The sequence below is a fragment of the Halichoeres trimaculatus genome, unplaced genomic scaffold (genome assembly GCF_033239565.1).
Source record: "Halichoeres trimaculatus isolate MK-OKI-2021-1 unplaced genomic scaffold, fHalTri1.1 fHalTri1_scaffold_12, whole genome shotgun sequence".
Taxonomy (NCBI): Eukaryota; Metazoa; Chordata; class Actinopteri; order Labriformes; family Labridae; genus Halichoeres; species Halichoeres trimaculatus.
The window spans coordinates 22557100-22578169 of record NW_027437190.1 but is presented as its reverse complement, the minus strand read 5'-3'; the positions used below and the strand labels follow the sequence as shown (position 1 = coordinate 22578169).

Below are 21070 nucleotides of genomic sequence, written 5' to 3'. Positions count from 1 at the left end.
TTTGCAGTCTCGTTTACGGGCAGTGGGAATTTATTTAAAAAATGTAATGTAAATGGGAGGAAGAGGAGGAATTGTGTCACTGTAAAGCAGAGACCTGAGCGGAAAGAAAACGTGATAAAGAGATGAATTGCTGTGCTGGGGTCTGAGTCACTCTCAATGTGCGTTCAACAGCAAAAAAAAAAAAAAAAAAAAACAGCCGGAGAAGAGAGAGGGAGAGAGCGGAGAAGGACGCAGTGTGGGCGGGTTAAGAAACGCCGAGAGAGGGAGGGGACGCCAGCGTAATATTCCCACCGTTTTTTCTCCCTCCGTGTTCAGCCGAAAAACAAGGGCATCCATCGCTCTGTTCATCTCTCCACATCTCCACCGTCAGCCCGAACCACTACCCCCCTTTTTTTCTCCTGTGTATGTAAAAGTGTGTGTGTGAGAGGGAGAGTGTGTGTGTGTGTTTCCTCCTCCCTACCTGGAAGGTTAGTTTTTTCGCAGGGGGGGATCACCGAGCCCACAGAGGCGGATGCTGCGAGCGTAGAGGCTGGGTACCAACCAGGAGCATCACCGCACTCACTACGGTAATGTCTAAACCTTCCCCAGCTAACCTTCATTCCTGTCCTTCCTCACTCTCTGTCTCCCTCTCTATTTGCTCCTGTAGCAGCTCTCTAACACGACCACAGGCGGCCATGGAGCTCAGGCTGGTTAAATGTGTGTCAGCAGCAGCCTGATTATTGTCGCATAGCATGTTTCTCTGTGTAGCCTGAACAACCTGTGCACTAGCCGGAGCCTTCTGTGTTACATTTCCTCTCGTTTTGAAGTCATTTGTCTTTTCCAGTTGCCTATCAAATATTGCTGCAGAGTAAGAGTTTTTTTTAATGTCAATGAAAGCTGATTTGAAAAAAGGAAGCCCAAGGACTAATTTTTCAGTTGTGGTCAGAGGAAAACAGAAGCTGCATTTCTTTTAAGATTCAAAAGACCTCTGCTTAAACATGGGGAAACACCCACACAGCTAAAGGCAAAACCTATCACGGTGTCACACTCACGTCCAGGTGTGTGTGTTCATGCTCCTCAGGCTGGTCTAGGAGCTGCAGCCGCAAGAAAGCTGTGATTTTGAGGAAAGCCAGAAAGCAGCATTATGTTTGAAACATTATTCATGCAGCTGACCATGCATGGCTTTAGGTGTTACACACATGACACATGTTTTACAAAGAGTGAGGAAAAAAACTGGTCTGTGTACCATCTGATAGGCCTGACCTGTCTCTCTGTCTTTAACTGTACCTGTCTCTTCCAGTGCTGATGACTTGTTAATGCATGTACTCACCCCACCCTGATGTCCCCTCTACCTCTACCTCTCCTTTCCTCCCTCAGATGGACAGAATGAATTTTCTCTCCTTCTTCCTCCTTTGCTTGACTTCAGTTGCCAGTGGCAACAAAGGTCAGTTCCTCATCCTTTAGACTTTTAACTGTCAAGTGTTGGGATTATGTTTTTTTTTATCGCCATGAGGGCATGTACAGTAGTCCTGTCAAGGTGTTCAGGCAGGACCATGGCTGTGTTTTTGACCACAATGTACCCCACAACTTCATTGTAATGACTAAATTCACATTCCATATGACAGAATCATCACATGTGATGGGACAGATGAACATGTTAGCACATTTTGTGTCTCGTGACCCAGTGTGCATGTGCCCGTTTGTCGCTAAAGAAAGATGATAAATCTGTTTCCTCCTCTGTAGCAGATTTATCATCCAGGATAACCACGACTCTGATTCAACATCATTGTTCCGATGATTACCACGCCGGGGAAGGAGAATGAAACAGACAGCGAGGAGGGAGAGTGTCAGGGGAGGTGGAGGTGGAGAGAAGGACGAAGAGATTGAGCGAGAGATGGAGTGTCAGGAGAAACAGAGAGAAAGACGTTAGGAGAGATGGAGGAGAAGGAGTGTTGACAAGAGACGAGAGGACGTGGCTGGAGAGACGCAGGCAGAAGGAGGTGGTGGTGTTGAGATCAGGTGACACGAGGGGAGAAGGAAACGATACTGGTGCATCTCTGTGTGTATACACATGTGTGTATGTGTGTGAGGGAGACAGACAGAGGAGGGAGGGTGGGGGAGTGTTGTGGAGTGATAGAGTGACAGAGGGAGGAAGAGTGCCAGCAGAGACGGAGAGGGAGATGGAATGGGATGCCTCTCAATCTGTAATCCCGGGTGTAATCCAGGGGCCTGATGCTCAGATTAATGCTATATAGCAAAGAGGAGGGAGAGATCAGCTGGGGCCGCAGAGGGCACGAGATAAATGACCAAAAAAGAGACATGATAGAGGAACGTGGAAGTAGAGGAGGAGGAGACGGTGTCTGTCTGGCTCTTTAGAGGAGAGGATAAATATCTCTGATGAGGTCTGGGTATTGAACGTCAACGCTATAAGGCGCTGATAAAAACACAGAGCATCAAAACTGTCTGGTATGGAAATGTTGGCCACATTTTAGATGTAATTCTTCACAAATTTTACACTGTTATCCCAGCTAAGCTCCTGCAAAAATGTTTTTTTGGGGGATTTCAACCCTTGATAAGATTTTGAGCTCTTTGTTGTATTAAAAATGAGTTATAGATTTTCTTTTTGACTAAGTGGGCAAGGGCTGCAAATGATAACCCCTGTTGTAGAATAATCTGTTTATCATTTGCTCGGTTTATGGTCAGTGAGACAGTGCTAATCAACACCTGATACAGTTTTAACTGCTGAGTTTTTGTTATTAAATTTGCTCTCTTAGGACGACAAACACCACAACACAAAGCAGCATTTAATTTTCAGTGAGTGAAACAAAAAAGAGGCTTATTCTCCATTTATTGAAAACAAGCTGCCTGTCATCTTATTGTTGGTCTGCACAATTAAGTGTTGAATGGTTCCAGCACTAAAAGTAGCAGCACTTTAGCATGAAAATATCACAAAGGATGCAGCATTTTGGGGTTTTACTAAGAATTATAATTAACATGGAACTGAATAACCCAGTTCAGCTACAGGCTGCAGAAAGGTCTTTTTTTTCCAGAGTGGTACATTGAATTATTAGATAAATGTTACTAATGCACTAGTGTGTTAGCAGCCTTTTAATATGAGCTGAGCGGGAGTAGTTGAACTGATAAAGAAAGTACACTATTCTCACTTCAAATGGAGCAGAAAAGTTTAGATTAGCTGGAATTTATCAAACCTGAGACAAGTTGAAAGTAAATTGTTGTTAAACACTCTGCGCTACTTGTCTGTATCTAAAGGAGAGGTGACAAACACTTCAGTCCTCTCATATACAAAGAGATTTATTCATGGTCATGGTATAAAAGCTGATTTCCCCTTAAGAGAAAAACAGAAATTCAAGCAAGTGTTTGTAACTTTTTTTCCATAAATTATTTCCTATTAGATTTAAAATAAGCCACATTCACCCACCAAAAAAGGAATGTCTTCTTAAAGGAATTTAGAAGACACTTGTAAAGAGACTTAAAAAGAGAGAAAAATGTGCATGTGGGTAAGAAAAATGTTCTAGTCAAGTTTCTTGAAAAGAGAAATACAAAAATCTCAACAAGAACATTTTTCTCATCCCATTGATTGATTTCTTTTACTATTAACAAGGAATTCAGGCATCCTTTTTTTTCTTAATATCCCAAAACAAGACGTTTTGCTGGCCTTGTCAGTGTCAATGTGGCTTTTATAAAGCCAAGAATAAAATTCTCACTTGAAACAAGATAAACACTTGCTTTGATTTCATAACATTTTTGCAGTGCAGATTAACAAAGGTGATAAAATCATCAGGTCTAACCACATTAAAAAAAACCTCCTGTCTGTACCTTAACTCAGTACTTGAGTAACTACACTGATATCAAGCTCAGGTATCAAACTACTCCTTACAGCAATTCTTATTTCCATCAGTACCCAGCCCTGCCCTTGAAGAGACAGAGAGAGAAGTTTGATCAGATTCAACAGCAGCAGTATTTTTCTTTTGTCAGATCCTCTCCCACAGTTGAGACGGCAGAATTCGTTCCAGTCAGATTTTGTAGGAAATGTTCAGTGTAGACAACAAAGCAGCAGCTAAACACAAGTCCTGTTCCTCCGTCTGATATCAAACTCTGCAGCTTCAGTCTCACAGATCGAGGACAACAGAGGGGAGGCACTCTGGCTTTTGTTTCTTTTTTTATTTTTTTCTCTCTTTGCTGGAGTGTAAAATCGTCATCCTTCTGGCTCATTAACTTAGCCTTTGATCATCCGGCACAGAACATTCAGCACAGCGATGAATAATTAATTTGCAATTAAAGGTTAAACTCACAGTAAACCTCAGGCATTTGATTTGGCTGTTTTTCAGTGCAGTATTGTGCAGCGCCTGTGGCCGGCCAGTTTGGCTGATTGATATGAGCAATATAGCTCCCTGCGTGTGATAAGGTGAGATCTGACTGGCTTTAATTATTCTGCCAACAAGGGAGGAGAGCAGAGGGAACAAGAAGAGGAGGAGGTCTACATGGAGAGAGGGAAAAAAGAAAGGGGAGTCTGTGAGGGTGCGGACGTGATTAAACTGTGTCCTTGTGGTCACACACATCCATACGCCATGTATTTCTCCACTTATGCACATTCTCACCACATCCTCGCCTATAATGGAGTGTTAAAAATAGACACGTTGGTCTTTTCTAATTGCTCCGTTTAACCCAAAGCCTCTGTCTCTCTCCTCTGCGCCGTTCAGCCAATAAGCACAAGCCATGGATCGAGACAGAGTACCAGGGGATTGTCATGGAGAACGACAACACTGTGCTGCTCAATCCTCCTCTCTTTGCCCTGGACAAAGACGCTCCTCTACACTACGCTGGTAACACCAATAAGGAATATAGAATGAGAGAGAAGGGAAAAATCCATTAATTTGCTTGAGTATCCACAGAACTGTGAAAAATAGGTCAAATCGAGTGCTGGACCAGCCAAATTGAATGTTATCTCACCAGGCTTTATTGGACTCAAATAGTAAACATAATTTTTTTCACAAGGAAGAGTTTGGAGTTAACAGATTGCAGCCATATTTCCCAATAGACTGCCTGAATATTAATGGCAATGTATTCAGTCACAGAGTCTTTCTATTTTTAGCCCATCATAGTGTAATTCAACCCTTCATCTCAGGGGCAATCTGCAGGGCTGCCCTACCTCTGCAGCCTGATGAAATAGGGTTGTCATGTTTGCACTTGTGCAAATAACCATGTTCAGTCAAATTACAAGAAATCAACTTGAATTACTTGAGCTCTGCCTGAAATTTTAAAGAGCCTGTGTCAAGAAAGAGGAGAAAATTAGCTGCTTGAGTGAGACACTTTCCTACCTTTGACTGGTGTCAGCCAGGGGAGGATCAGCTGTAGGCTTTTATTTAGTGCTCAGCTACTTTCTGTTCCATTCTGTCCCGAATATGATTGTATTAAATCAAGTGCTACTTACAGCAAGATTGCAGGATATCTGTGAGCACTCGTCTTATACTCTGGGAAGTGATGTATCATTAAAAGTACTTAATATTATCATAAAACCCCACAATTTATTATTTACATATGACATCTCCCTCCTATTAGTAACCAACTTCTGATTTTGATACATTAACAGAAGTAAAATACAACAAAAAAACAAATTCATGTTTTTAAATTAAGAAATCTAAGGATAAATTAAGAAGTATCCTACTCTGGGAGAGCTGAAAAAAAACATAAAATTACATTTTAGTCTAAACTCCAGGGTGCATCATCAGGATGTAAGGTTGTGCTGTATGTGTGCTGGAGGCGGATAGAGAGCTCTAAAAGTAATGAAAAAAAGATCTCACCTAAATGTATTCTGAAGTCACCAGGAAGCCAAAACAAAGAGGGCAAATGTGTGTTGTGTAATCTGTCTTAGATTTTAAAGCTGCTGCTTAGACGGATAAAAGTTCAAGCTACAATCATAAGTCCAAAGGACAATAAAAGCATGAAAAACCAAGTTGCTTATGACTTATCCTTGTTTCACAAGTCTTGATACGTTGGGGTTGTTTTTCCTCTCATGTTTCTTCTCTTCTCAGGTGAAATCTGTGGCTTCCGGGTTCATAATGGGCCCTCAGGCTCGGGTTCAGTTCAGTTTGAAGCTGTGGTTCTGGACCGATCCACCGGAGAGGGTCTGGTCCGGTCTAAGGAGCCGTTGGACTGTGAGAGTCAGCGAGAGCACAGCTTCACCATCCAGGCCTACGACTGCGGAGAGGGACCTGATGGAGTAAACAGCAAGAAGTCTCACAAGTAAGTCTCTCAACTCTCTCTCAAATTCAAAATAATCTTCAATAGCATGAAAAAAACATAAGTGCAAAGCCAATGTACAAATAAAAGGATTTTAATAAAATAATAGATTTTAAAAAGATTAAAACTTTCTCTCTTTTCTTGTTAGGAAGTCCATTTATGCCAGTGAAAGAAAAATAAAGTGTCAATTCAGCTTTGTTTACAAAAAAAATGAGTTGAAAAGAAACTTGAAATTAAAGATAAGTGATTTTCTTAGCCTGTCATGATTGTGTAAAAAAGCCAAGAAAACTAAATATGTTTAGATGACAAAATTGTAATTTTGTGGTCCAAAGCCATAGCTTTTACAGAACAATCCCACCATTATAACAAAGTCAAAATAGTTGGATGGAGGCACAGATTTCAGGAAAATTATGACATGTTTTCAAGGATTGCCATAGGTATAATATTACAGATGAGAAAAAACTTGCAATAAACTAATTTTTCAAATTGGAAATAAAAAATCTAAATATTGTGGGAAAGAGTTAAAATCTAAGATCTAGGAAATCACAATTGATATTATGGTTACTGTTGTAAGATAAAGTTATATGTGTTATTAAAAAAGTCAAAATTATAGAATTGAATGTTAAAATCATAGGACAAGAAGGATTCAGTTACAAAGATGAGACAAAAGTAAAAATATTGTGAGAAAAAGGGAAAATTTGAGGTCTTCATTTTGAGATTCAAAGTCAATCCATGTATGACATTTTATTAAAAACATTTTACTGTCCTATAATAACAAGTCTTAAGCATCTGGGTAAACTGTGATGTTTTTGTTTATTATGGACCTTGGCAAACATGGGCTTCCATACCCTTCAAACTCAGAGATTTTTTTACCTTAACCAATAATTACAGCCTCTGTCTGTTGCTCTTCTGGCTGTGCACTGTAATGACCAACCTGCCTGCTTCTGCATCCTAATGTGACAATAACAACTCTGATCTCTCTGCTTGTGTTTACCTCCCGCACCTCTGTCCCTCAGGGCCACCGTGCATGTTCGTGTTAACGACGTCAATGAGTTCTCCCCTGTGTTTGTGGAGCGTCGCTACGAGGCTTCGGTCCCAGAGGGGCGCCTTTTTGACCGGATTGTGCGCGTGGAGGCTCTGGATGCTGACTGTTCCCCTCAGTACAGCCAGATCTGCTTCTATGACATCATCACTCCCAATGTGCCCTTTGCTATTGACAACGATGGTGAGACATGTTTTCTCTCGACTTATTAATGTTTGTCTTTCTCTGCCGCAGAAATGCAATACGCTCATCGGTAACCATATCATTTCCATTTTACACTGTCTGCTCTGTTGTCTCTGTGTGGACTCAGATGAAATAAGTCGCTTAATTCAATTTTCAGTTCACTATTCGAACTTGGATGGTCTATTTGCGTTAGAAAAGACACACACATACACAAACGCATACACTGCAGATACTGCTGAGGTGACGGAGCACGAGTAGCATCTTAATTCCCTCACAGGTAGAAACCAAAAGATGTTAAAATAGACTCTGTGTGGGCGGACGTTTGTTCTGTCTCAACATAAACACTGCAGCAGCTGTTCCATTTAAGAGCATCTTTTCTTGTAGGCTCCTTAAATTCTTTAAATTCTGTCCATCGAGCAGCTGCAAGGAGATCAATTGTAATGTCACAGAGCAGCTGAGGAGGACCTTGATTAAGGATGACTCTGCAGATTCTTGGTGGTGACTCGGAGGGTTTTAAGAGAATGAAGCAGCTCCTTTCTGTTTTGCTTTATCGGGTCAGACTGGTACAGCAGCAGCAGCAGCAGCACAGAGACCTTTTGTTACAACCATGTTTAAACACTGTGGCTTGCCATTGTCTGTTCCCTTACTTTGTCCTTACTATCTCTTTTATCCCTCTGTTTCTCCTCGCACCATCTCGCAGCATCATCTGTCATATCTATTGTTTGTCAGCCAGCATACTAAGAGCTGTCAGCCAATCAGACTTTATCTCTTAAAAAAACATTTAGAATTTTTTTTTACTCTTTTCTGTATTTTATGTTCCTCTGTGTCTTTTCTGCTTCTATGCCTGACAGTATAATGTGCAGAGCAAGATGGTGACTCTGTCAGAAAGAACCTTTATCAATGGCTCTTCGTCTGAGCTTGATTTTCAATTATGCAAGCTTGTTGATGACTAACTCCTCTATTTCTGTTTCTTTTCTTCTTTGATTCATTCTTCCCTTGTCCTTTTCTTTCTTTGTCTCACCCCGTCTCCTAGGCAACATTAAAAACACAGAGCCGTTGGATTCAAAGCGTCAGCGTGTTCACACCTTCTGGGTGACTGCTTTCGACTGCGGGAAGAACCGGGCACAAGCTGACGCCCAGGTCGTCGTCACTGTCAAGCCGTCCTGCAAACCTGGCTGGATGGGTAAAACTCCTAGCTCTCCATTTCTATGCAGATAATCATTTTTGGATAACTTGTAAAGCTGCAGAGATGTGTTTTAGAAGTTGAATCAGTTTGACTGAAACTATCACTTTAATCTGGAATGTGTGGGCAGCCGCTCAGATGAATCACCTTTGCATGTTTATATCAAGAGCAGAGTTTTAGAGAGGAAGAGCTGTAGCCAAGTTACACTGAGGCAAACCGATTAAGTAAGCTGTGAAAAGATGTTTATAGATATTACATATTACCACTGCTCTCCCCCTGACATTAGATCTGTCTACAGGATGTGCGAAAACTGTTTATTGACAGACTTTCAAGTTCACGGATCTGGCATGTTGCATTTGTTTACATATGAATTCATTTAATGTACAAAATTACATCCAATGCAGGGACAATTTCATCACCATTTTACACTTTCAATTTTAGCATCAGTACAGTATGAGGCGAGCCATTTTAAGGGATTGAATTGCTGAGAGTTTAGAGTGAATAGTGTAGTGAAGATTCAGAGGGTGGAAGTAAAATTATTTTCATTCCTGCAAATGTTTTTAAAATTAACAGAAACAAAATTAAGTGTTAATATCAGTCATTTTTATTTATATAGCATCAATTCACAACAGATGTTATCTCAGTGCTTTTTACAAATGGGGCAGGTGAGACCGTACTCTGTGTGATATTATTAACAGAGAAGAAAGGACAAAATCCAGTCCCATCTTATAGGCAAGTCTCTGATCTTAGCCCACCTTGAGAAGAGCACCCAGCAGCATTAAATAAGTCATGATGGGGAGGGAAAATTTCTTCCACAAGCAGACACCTTGAGCAGAACCAGACTCATGTTTGTCAAACATCTGCCTGTCTGGGTCAGAAAGAGGATAGAGGCAGATGCGGAAGAAGGAGAGATGTACAGAGACAAATAAAAATAACATTAACAGCCTTGTAACAGCTGGAGACTTGCTGGTTTACATCAGCAGGCTATCTACTATGAAACTGAAGAGCCCAGAGCCTGAAAAGAACCTAATTTTTTAAATGATAGACTCTAAAATTAGCTAAAATCTAAAACCTCTGGATGATAGAAACCCTATCCCTATTGAACATCAAACTACCCCTTTGGTTGAAAAACATCATGAACTGTTTAAGTCTTGATTTTCGCTCGTGTTGACTGATATTCTCCAGCAAGAAACTTTATAGAACATCTAATCCTACCAGCCAGTCACATCACTTTTTGGGAGCCTTTTAATGAAATGGATTTAGCCTCTGTGAAGTCATCGTTTGGTTTTTGAATTTATGAAGCATGAATAAGGTGGATACTGCGCTGGAAAGCTGACTCAGCCTGAAAACGGGCTCATGGAGGTTTGGCTTTGATTTTAAAAATTGAGGTTGCAACTAGAAAAAAAGATAAATCTGTGAATCTCTTCACCTGAAACCTACTCAGTGTCTGTAGTTTTAGACACTAGAAATAACCATAAGGAAATTGCCCATCTGCATAATAATAATCTCTTTTGCTTTTGTAATGCGGAAGAAGGACCAATAACCAATAAAAAAAAATCATATTAAGTAGCTAATTAGCTGGAAGTGGATTCACCAAGCTTTAAGATTATATATCAATAAAGATAAGAATTATGAAAATAAGTGTGGAGAAAATCCTGGGTGCAGATGTCCATGGATCATATTTACAGTGAAAGCATCATTTTGAAGCTTTGAATCCGAACGATGCACATCAGATTGTCAGGTTTTATTCTTCATGACATTTGTATAACGTCACATTGTTTTTAGGATGGACCAAGCGTGTAGAGTACACACCTGGCTCTGGAAGCATCCCTCTGTTCCCCAGCCTGCACCTGGAGACCTGTGAGGAGACCGTGTGGAACATCCAGGCCACCGTAGAGCTCCAGACCGGCCACATCGGCAAAGGCTGCGACAGAGACAGCTACTCTGACAGATCTGTGCGGCGGCTGTGTGGTGAGGCCTTGTTTGTACCTCGGATCTCTCACCTTATTGGGAGACTAAACCTTGCCCATTGACAACCTCTCTCTCTTTTTCTTTTTTTCCTCAGGTGCTGTGAGGGGTGAGGTAGACCTCCTCCCACCTCCGTCCCCTGCTGCCAACTGGACTGCAGCTCTACCCACTCTGCCTTCCTCTGACTCATCTCTGGTCTTCTCCTTCAACGGGTCAAACCATGTGGCTGTGGTGCCAGATTCTGTTGTCTCTGCGTTATCAGGCGACCACTTCACCCTGCAGCTGTGGATGCGGAGGGGTGGGGCTAACATTCAGGCTACAACCACTCAGACCAGAGGAAACCGCAAGGAGGAGGAAACTATTGTGTGCAGCACAGTCAGGAACGGTGAGTTATATCAGCATTTTGACTGCATTTTAAGGATTTTTTCCCTACATTTTCTGTTGTGTGGAGAAGTTTTTGGTCAGAAAGCAAGAACTTAGGCATCTTACCCTTAGATGGACTCAGGAGTGCAGGGAAGATGACAGCTGTTTATAGGTTCAACAGCTACTATCAAGGTGCTCTTGAAAGACACACTTAACCAGCTGCTACACCTCAGCAGCAGAGTGGAGAGTGAAACACTGTTATCGTGCCAGGCAGGATATTGTCTGTATCCTATGAATGTTTTCAGGTGTGTGACTTTGTATGCTGCACATTCAACAAACTTTCCTCTTTTTTTAAAAAAAACAGCCACAGTGAAACTGATCGAATATAACAGACTTGTTTCACACTTGTACCTTACAGTGTTGATTTGTCTGCTTACATTCAGTTTTCATATGACCAGCCTGACCCGCTAACTTCCCTCTGCCCAACAGACGACTCTTACTCCCACTACTCCCTCTCTGTCCACGGCTGCCGTCTCTCCCTCTTCTACTGGCCCGACGTCTCCGCTGCACGCCCTGTCAAGTTCCTGTGGAAACTGGAGCAGGTACTGAGGGAACTGCAGCACTCAGCTTTGATGTTCTCACTTACACGGTTTCTTTTGTGTTTGTACCTTGAAATTAAGCTGAAACAGAAGATTTTTTTAATATATTTGTGCGTGCAAACCATCTGGTTCATTTCCTCGAGGGATTATGAGAAACAAATATTTTACATAACAAGAGAACAACACTGACATCAGGAAAACTTTCATAAACACTTTTATATACGAAAACATTTCAGCTGAACTCTTTCCTCCTCCCAGGGCTATTCAAAGACTATTTCTTGAAATGTTTTATGGTTAAAAAAAAATAAGTCAGCTCTGTCTTAGCGAATCAATCTCTTTTCACAAAACCAATTCATGTTATTTCATTTAGTTATATTAAATACTTTTCAAGTATGAAGGACAATAGAAAACAAAACTGGGCAAATTTCTATCGAGGCAGAAAATTTCTTCCTCCGATTACAACATGAAGTGGAAAAATATTTGACATCATCTTCTTTCTTCTGAAATGAATCACTATTCAGATTTTTAGCTTCATCACTTTTTTTCTCATCACTGTTATTCCTATTGGTGCGAGCGTCAGAGCGCAGGGGAATGTCAGTGTGTGTGGTTTAATGTGGTGCACACTAAGAGGGGCTGATGGGGGGTTTGTTTTGACTGAAGCCCCCGGTCTCAGACAGATTGAAGCAGCGTGGATTAAAGGATGCTGAGCTGATACGGAGAAGATTTGTCAAATCCTTCTGTCTGAACCACCATATCTTATTACTGGGGTCTATCTTTTCTGACCCTCTGTCTCTTTGATTCCCTCCTACATCCTTTTCCTTTTCTCTGGAGAAATTTGAAAGGTGTGCGCGCAGGAGTTCACATACAGGAGTTAAATGTTTGTTAGTGTATATTTCTGTCCAATGTCATTTTATACTTTTACTTTACTGCATTTCACATGAAAATAGTACGCTTTTCAGATTATTACAGTCGTGTTACAGCTCAAAGTCTTGTTACTTTTCAGATTAAGGTTGTAATTTAGATCCAAGAGGTTTTTGGTACACAACATTTTGTTAAATTTTATACTAGAATTGCCTACTTTGATGTGGCCTTTTACAGAAACTACTTTGTTATGTTTACGATTTCTATAAATTGTAAGAAGTTTCCTCTTTCTTAAGATGCTTTTTTATTCCAAAGGGATATTTCAGCTTATTTGACAACTAATCCCGGTTAGTTCAGCCCCCTTAATTCAAAACAGCATGCAAGTTCAGCTGTATTTTTATTTATGTTTTTATGTGAGTTATGCTGCAAAACTGAAATCTAAACAAGTGTTTATATCTTATTTTTGGGAGAGAAAAACACTTGATAGACTTAATATTTGCCACAATTACCTGACAAGTCCAGAAAAAAAGTCCAATATCTAAATATCACATGAATAATAGGCCTGAATTGATTACATGAATAAAATCTATCAATGTGGAATAAAAATAATGCCTTAATACAAGAAACTTAGTTAATTTTCTTACACCACTGGAATTTTTTAACTTTTTGCAGGCAGTTTGGACATCATTTGTTTTTTCCATCAAATGTCTTAAAGTAAAACATTTTCTGGACTTGTGAGGTGAATGTGGCTCCTATTGAATCTAATCAGACATTGTTTTTACTGAACATAAGGCATAAACACTTACTTTAGTCAAACTTTTTGTGCAGTTTAGCTCACAGTTGATACACCTGCACCAAGTAAGGATCCTCCTGCTCTTCAGTTAGCCTGGATAATTCGCCACTTTTGTCCTTTGATGCAGTGAGTCACGATTTCCCCTTGAAACTCCAGGGCTTAAAGGTGTCCACATGTGTCTTCAGTAAATGCAGTATCATCAGCACTGTCAGGATCACACATTGTTAAGTTTTGTTGTGTTCTGGTTTCTTCGAAGGCTGCATATCTGAGCACATCTGTGTTTCATTCTCACAAAAAGAGCAAAAAAAAACGTCCCTTTGATGGCAAAGCAAAGTGCTGAAACTTTCTGAGTAGAGAGCAGACTTAAACTATGTCGAGTGGTTGTCTCTGTGTTATCAGAGTCTTAGCGTTATTCGTTTCATCATTACATTACAGCCACAGCCCCCTCTGTGGAAAACTGTAAGCTCATTAAACAAGCTGAATGCAGTGGTATCTGTTGTTGGTACAATAACTAGTGACATCTAACTCATACAACCCCACTAAAAAAAAAGGGAATATCCCTTTAACGAGTGTTGAAGCCTAAATTATTAAAGCATCCTGTCAGTAACTTTCAGCCTATATTGGTTTTGGCGCCCCCTTGTGAACTTCCTAGCTCTGAGCTGACTTTGTTTGCGAAATGTACATTAAGGCTATTACAGCAATCTCCTCATCTGATACATACGTATAATATATTTAGATAATCAGTCTTCTTCCTCTTGATCTTGTTTGCTCTATCAGGTCATTATGAGAAATCAGTTGAAATTTTGTCAGCTTAAAATGTTGTACAACTGGTGACTAAAAAAGCTAAGATATGAAAACATTTGTGGGGAAGCTTCAGTGCCGTACAGAGTTTCACTTCCCTTTTCTTCCACCATGTTAAACATCTCACAACCTCTCCGGTGATCCCTGTGAGGGGTCTGATGCTTTGTTTTATAACTACATTTTCCAATTTTACATAATGTTGTTAAAAGAAGCTGTTGGAAGAGTGATTTCAATTTTGTATACTTTTTTCAGGAAGCAGAGCGCTTTAGGAGTTTTGAGTGCATAATGGTGTTTACCAGGAAATAGCAAACTCTAAAGCACCATCAAGACTACCTACAAAGTGATTTGAATTTTTGTTTTTGAGTTAGTCACAGGTAGAAAAGCGTTGACAGAGGACAGATTTGGTAAAAGATAGATTTTGATCTTAGTAGATCTTTACATCTATAAGCAAGGAGAGTTTATTTGTAGAAAACTACTCGTGCATAAGGCAGTTCAAAGTGCTTTATGGCTAGAATAAAATAAAAGGCCAAAAAGGTAAAATTAAATAATTCCTTAAAAAGCAATTATGATTCATTAAATTGCTATGAAATAAAAGTGAGGAGTGCAGATAAAATATGTTCCCTTGCCATATGCAAAGCTACATAGAAGTGTTTTCAGTCTGGATTTGATCAGAGTTGAGGCCTGTCTCACACCTTTGAAAAAATTGAAACACAGCCTCGCCTGTTTCTGCAGAGATTTTAAATTCAGGACTAAAAAAATCTACTATTGTCAGCTGCTCTGAAGCACTTTCAGCTTGTGTCAGTTTTGGCGCCCCCTGTGGGCAAAGACATTCACCATAGGGCTTTGTCATTCCCCAAAGAGCTTTGCCAATCTTATCTTGCACATAGATGACCTGGCAAAAATCTCATCCTGGCACTTTTTAACAGTCAAATGCACTATTTATGAATATTTGCTGTTGAAACTGTAAGAAATGTCAAACTGCCAGTCCTCTAATCTCATCCTACCTCCTTGAACTGGTTTCAGGCGTCAAAACGGACAACAGAGAAATGTTTCTGCTAATGGTCTTGGTTACTTTTTGAAGTCATAGAGAGGCATCTGTATCACAATCGATTAGTAACTCCTGACAAGGACTTTGAACGTAACCTGCAGGGCTCGGACGATATGCTATTCTTGTGATTCGATTATTTTACGATTTTTGGGGTTTCCGTTTATTTTACATTGCGATTCTTCGATTTTTACGATTTTGCAATTTTTAGTTTGCTTTTTTAAAACCAGACAATGTAAAAAGTTAAATGATGATGATGATAAAGTCTACAGACCATATCAGGTGCCATATTTTCTTATTAAAAAAAATAAAATCACAGTTTTGATATTGTCAAACAAAATAATCCCGAAGTATATCAATTTTTTTCTCCCACCCCTAGTAACCTGTGACGTATTCCTGCTCCACTGACATCAGTAAATGTCCAGATGTCATGCCTTACATGATTTTTTTTTAACTGTTTGTTGTTTGGTTTCATGTTGACTCTATGTTTTCTCCCTGTAACAGGTGTGCGACAGCGAGTGGCATCACCTTTCACTCAGTGTCCAGTTCCCCTCAGTGACCCTGTACGTCGATGGTGTGACCTTTGACCCCGCCCTCATCCACGATAATGGAGCCATCCCCAACCCTGCCCCCCACCAGAGGATGTTCATCGGCGCCTGCTGGGGTAAAACTCTAAAATTTATGCTCAAGTGAATCATTCACCACTGACACACATTTCATTCCAGCTTCATGATGGATTCTGACAGAAGTAAATGTAAGCAGGGGAAACAGCAGATGAAAGCTGTTTTTTTCCCCTTTTTGCATAAATACTGTGAACAGAAAATGTGCAGTTTGAATTCTTCTGCTGCTAAAATGTCATTTAAATTAAATCGCACATCGACAGTAAAAACAGCCTGACAATTCTGGGGGTAAGCACTGCAAACTCACAATCCCTCACGAGGTATCACAATCTGCCAAGACGTGTTACCCCTCCTGTCTCTCTCCCTGGTTTCACTCACTTATAATTTGGTTGATGCATTTTATCTTGGAGAGCTAATAATATAACTGACTTTATCAATTATTCAGGGGAGCAGAACAACACAAGGGCGAGACAGCTATCAGCCTCTCCAACCGCTGGTTAAAATGGGAACTCTGGCTGCCAATTAGCTGCTGAAACACACACATACACTTCACACACACACACACACACACACACACACACACACACACACACACACACACACACACACACACACACACACACACACACACACACACACACACACACACACACACACACACACACACTCACTCACTCACTCGACTAATGCTCCACAGCGAAAACTGCTCTGCTACCTGTTTGGCAACAGCTGCTGCCAGATAATGAGGAGATGGTGCATTTTTGAATATCATCAACGGGTTTTCCTTTGCTTACATTTTATCACTTGTGTATGCTTGTGTTATTTATTTAATTCATTTTTATTTCCTGTCAGTCTCCAGCAACCTCACTCCTCCTCTCACTTTCTTTTCATAACTTGTGTTTTCCTGTCCTTGTTTTTTTTTTCTCTGCTTGCTGGTTTTCCCTGCAGAGCCAGAAGAGAAGCAGAAGGAGATTCTAAACAACACCATCCCAGAGGGGAAAGACTCAGGTAACCTCCCTGTTTTCACACTGTAGCCAGCATGAGGCTCTGCAGTTTCTCCTCCATTATTTATGCACCTATCAGAATATAAATGTGGTCTTTCATAATGTGCCGTCTCTGGTCTTTAGTGAGATATGTGGGAGGGTACCATGGCCTTCTGTCAGGGGTGACAGTGCGTCCAGGCAGTGTGGAGCCTCACAGTGTGGTCGAGTGTCTGTACGCCTGCAGGGAGGGGCTGGACTTTGGAGACCTGGAGACCCTGGGCTCTGGCATGAAGGTAAAAATGTCAGGAAGGAGTGGATTGACACATTATTGTAAAAAAAAAAAAAAAAAAAAATAGTTCAAGCCATGAAATTAACAGCTGTGTCAAGAAATGTAAAACTTCCTTCCCCTTTCGTGTTTTTCTTTGAAAATGAAAAGATTTTAGATTAATCCAGCTACAAATATTGTATCTCCCAAGCTTTACCTCCACCAACATGGATCTCCCCATGGATACTTAGAAATATACCACAAATATAAATAACCTAAATGCAAGATCAGATCCATCCTTTCTGGAATGTTCTCAACAAAATACTTTCACAAGCACATTGATGTGTAAGATAAGCTGAATCTCCCTCTTTTAGTGCAACATGAACATCTCTGTATTTTTTAACCTTATTTTTTAGGGCACTCACGTCTCCTTCATATCCTAATTCTGGCAGATAACCAAAGCCAGCTTCAAAGACTATCTTTTGTTGACTTATAGATAAACAATCCTTTATTTATCATATAGTTCATAATTCATATTGTTCCAAATAAAGCTTTATTTTTGAAGTAATCCACTGAGTAAGACTTTAGATTTAAAGCCTCATTACTAATTCAGCCAGTCAAGCTTTGAGGCTGTTTTTCAGTTTTCCTGACTTATTCCACTGCTGCTTGAAGCTTTACAGACACAGATTTTGAGTAAACTATGCAGCACCGTTTTGACACACTACACGTTGCATTATGTTATGCACATTGTGTGATGTGTTTTGCATGATAAGTGAGCAGCAGTTTTGCCTGGAGGGAAGTCCCAATTAATTTCTCTTCCTTTGGTTTCACTTTGTTTGCTCTCACTTTCTGTTCACGTTCATTTGTGTTTCCATACTTTGCTGCTGTTTATGGACTGCAAAAGGAGCAAGTTCATGAATTTTAAGTCTGAACAGAAAGAAACATGGCACGGGAAACCTGTTTTAGTCTTCCCCCCAGAGGGAGGGGGACATTTTAACTCTTTAACTGGAAATACAAACTGTCATCATGTTACCTTATGTTTTTTTTTTACCTCCTCTAGTGGTCAATACCGTAGACTGTAAAAAATAAGGATGTGGTCTCTGCGACATCACCCATCTGCTCCTGCTACAGTGAAATAGAGCCAATCCATGGATGCAGCCACATTGGCTTTGAGTTTCCTTTTTTAAAGCTATAGAGCTGAGTGTCTGATTGGACAATCAGACAATCCTTGTATCTTTTTAACTGCCGAGTTAGAAAAAAGATTCAGTGCCTGGCGATAGCAAAATCAGCATTTCAGACCCAAACTGTTTTTTGAACCAGGCTTTAATTAGGATTTTTCATGCCGTAAAGTCAGGTTTCTCTGGCTGGGTGCGTACATGGTTTCCAGTCTTTCTGCAGCCAGCCTCATGTGGATTCTTGATAAACAACAACTATTATCACTTCTGCATAGGCTTCATTTTTCTAAACCAGGTGATGCCCCTTGGTCAGCAATCAACAAATATAACAAACACAATATACAAAATAAAATAAAAACATGTCAAAAAAGTACTTATTCCTATGTTTTGTTGTCATTACATTATATTACATTGAATTACAATCAATCACAGTTATTCACTGAAGTTATTTAATGCCAGGGCTGTTGAAGTGTTTATTTAGGAGTCTCTTAGGGTATTGCCTCAATTAAGTGTGGTAACAGGGAGACAAATCAACAAATCTTAAGTAAGTTGCTATAAAATCAGAATTCCACAGTTTATATTTTCTTCTTTATTCGAAGCTTTGCAACAAAAACTGGGTCAGGATAATCCACATTAATTGACATTTCAGTGACATGCATGCTAATACCTAAATTTCAGCTGCAGTCTTAAAGCAGTTAATGTGATGCCTTCTTACAAAAGGATGAAACCTTATCTCTCAAGTTTCTTCTTCAATCTCACAGGTTCATGTAAACCCCAGTCAGTCGGTGTTGGTGCTGGAGGGAGACGACATTGAGAGCTTTAACCGTGCTGTGCAGCAGGTCACCTACAGGAACTCTCTACGCTTCGCAACTCCTGGAGTCCGACCTCTCAAACTTACCACCTCACTAAGGTACAAAGACTGAAACACACAGGCACAGACAGACGCATGTGAACGCACAAGTCAGTGAATGCACAAGTTTCCTAATCACCTGACAGATGAACCCTCTCAATTTGGTGGACTCCCCCTCCCTCTGCTTTGTCATTGCCACTGCTGTCCTGAACCATCATCTCCCCCGCATCCACCTGCAGACTCCGGCTATACAGAGTTTAAGAATTTATCCCGTCACTCATCAGTGTCTGCATTTTTAATTAATCTGCCAGAAGTGATGAGTCTCAAGCCTGGAAGGAAAACTGTTTTGCCACAAAAACTAAACAAACATTTCAACATTAGCTGTCTGGCTGAACTTTCAATTTGAGAAGCTAAAATCAAAAGGAACTTATTGCATGCAAAATTACTTCCCCAATTATTAAGATGCAGTTAATCTGGGCATTATTAGCACTTGAATACATAAATCTCAATTTACTTTTCTGTGATCTATTAAAGCCAACAAGACCCTTAGCAGCTACATCGACAGTGACTATGAAGCAAGCAGATGGAACAACCTTTGTATAGGAAGCGACAGCAAGACATCAGATTGTTAATCGTCAGAAACTAGATTTAAAGGTCCCATATTATGCTCCTTTTCTGCAGTTTAGTATGGATCATTGATGTCTTCATGAAATAGTAGTAACATGTTTTTGTCCAAAAAGCCAATAAATCAAGCACAGCAGCATTGTTTCCAGGCTCTCATAGCCCCTCTGTTCAGAACGCTCTGATTTACTGGGTGTGACTTTCATATGTGAATGAGCCACCGCTGATACCGCCCCGCTCTACTGCGTCACTGAGAGCGGCGCCACAAGCTCTGAGTGCACAATGTCTAGAAAACAGCAAAGCCTGTTTACTGTAACATAACAGGCTAAAACAACAGACTAACTGCAGCTAGAGTTAGCATCCTGAAGCTAACACAGAGACAGGGGAACACTGAGTAAAAGCTCTTACATCTGCGCCACAGCACACAGCATTTAAAATACTCACATTTCCAGGGTCTGAGGTTTGTTGGCGGATGGTTGGTAATGCACCTGGATTCAGGACCAGTCTATTTACTAGCCCTCTGTTGTACTGTCCAAAGTTGGAAAAGCAGGCGGCCATGAAGTGACTAGCACACATGCACAGTTTTACTGAGTGTAGCTGGCACATTTCCTTGATAAATGAACTCTAGCCACTTAGTCTTGTCTTCTTCTGAGATGGGAAGCTTGTGCATGGAACTATGTGTCTGTTTACAGCCAAAAACAGCCACACTCCTCTCCCCGTTGCTGGAGAGAGTTCTCCCCAGCAGCAGGGAGAGGAGTGGGCGGGGAGGGGGTTCAAGGGTATTTGCTCCAGTGGACCAATCAGGTCAGACTTGCTCCTGATTATCAGAAAAAGGGACTCGCTGACGTCGGCAAACCCCGGAAAATCTAAACAGCTCGTTTTAGGTCAAGATTTTACATGCACAAGCACTACTAGGTACAGGTTTTGTCATTAAATATCACATTTTGTGGGCTGGGAGGAAAGCCAAAGACCAACAAATTTAACTAAAAGACTTAATGAAGTGATTTTTGCATAATATGGGACCTTTAACATAAACAAGGCATCAGCTGCAAAAAGATGAGAGGTATTACTTTGACCACAGAGGGCGCCAAAACAAAGTATGGATCTTGAGGAGCACTACAACTGCATAATTGTACTCCACTTATTGCATAAAACATCATCTTCTATCGAGAGACAGCTTTTCTGTACATTCAAGAAATAAAGTGACAGTCACTCACAGTATAGGGAGTGTCTGGGAGTCTAGTGGTTCAAAAAGGTGTTGCTCTGTGGACCCTGCAGCTGCTTTGACATTGAACTCATCAAACATGGACCTTGCCAGGCAGTGATAAGAAGCAGCGTAGCATGAAAGAAACGGTTATATAGAGAGTATGTCGAAGAGAGAGATAAGACAGAGTATCTTATCTCTTTGTTCACTCCTCTTCCAAGTCCATTTTGCTTTGATGAAGTAAACTACAGGTCCTGCAGCCTGCCTGGTTCTG

At 40.6% G+C, this 21070-nt stretch overlaps 1 protein-coding gene across 1 annotated transcript in view; it reads left to right on the top strand.

Annotated features, from left to right (window-relative positions):
- The first annotated feature begins 253 nt into the window (after window positions 1-253).
- Window positions 254-21070, top strand: part of clstn3 (calsyntenin 3) — a 28014-nt gene continuing 7197 nt past the window's right edge. Inside the window, exons 1-13 of the mRNA XM_074683077.1 lie at window positions 254-566; window positions 1357-1423; window positions 4701-4823; window positions 6033-6243; window positions 7257-7465; window positions 8499-8648; window positions 10434-10619; window positions 10714-11001; window positions 11469-11581; window positions 15583-15742; window positions 16647-16706; window positions 16826-16974; window positions 18883-19031. Of these exons, the coding sequence (XP_074539178.1) occupies window positions 1357-1423; window positions 4701-4823; window positions 6033-6243; window positions 7257-7465; window positions 8499-8648; window positions 10434-10619; window positions 10714-11001; window positions 11469-11581; window positions 15583-15742; window positions 16647-16706; window positions 16826-16974; window positions 18883-19031 (1865 nt within the window). The 5' untranslated portion in view covers window positions 254-566. The remainder of the gene's footprint in view (window positions 567-1356; window positions 1424-4700; window positions 4824-6032; window positions 6244-7256; window positions 7466-8498; window positions 8649-10433; window positions 10620-10713; window positions 11002-11468; window positions 11582-15582; window positions 15743-16646; window positions 16707-16825; window positions 16975-18882; window positions 19032-21070) is intronic.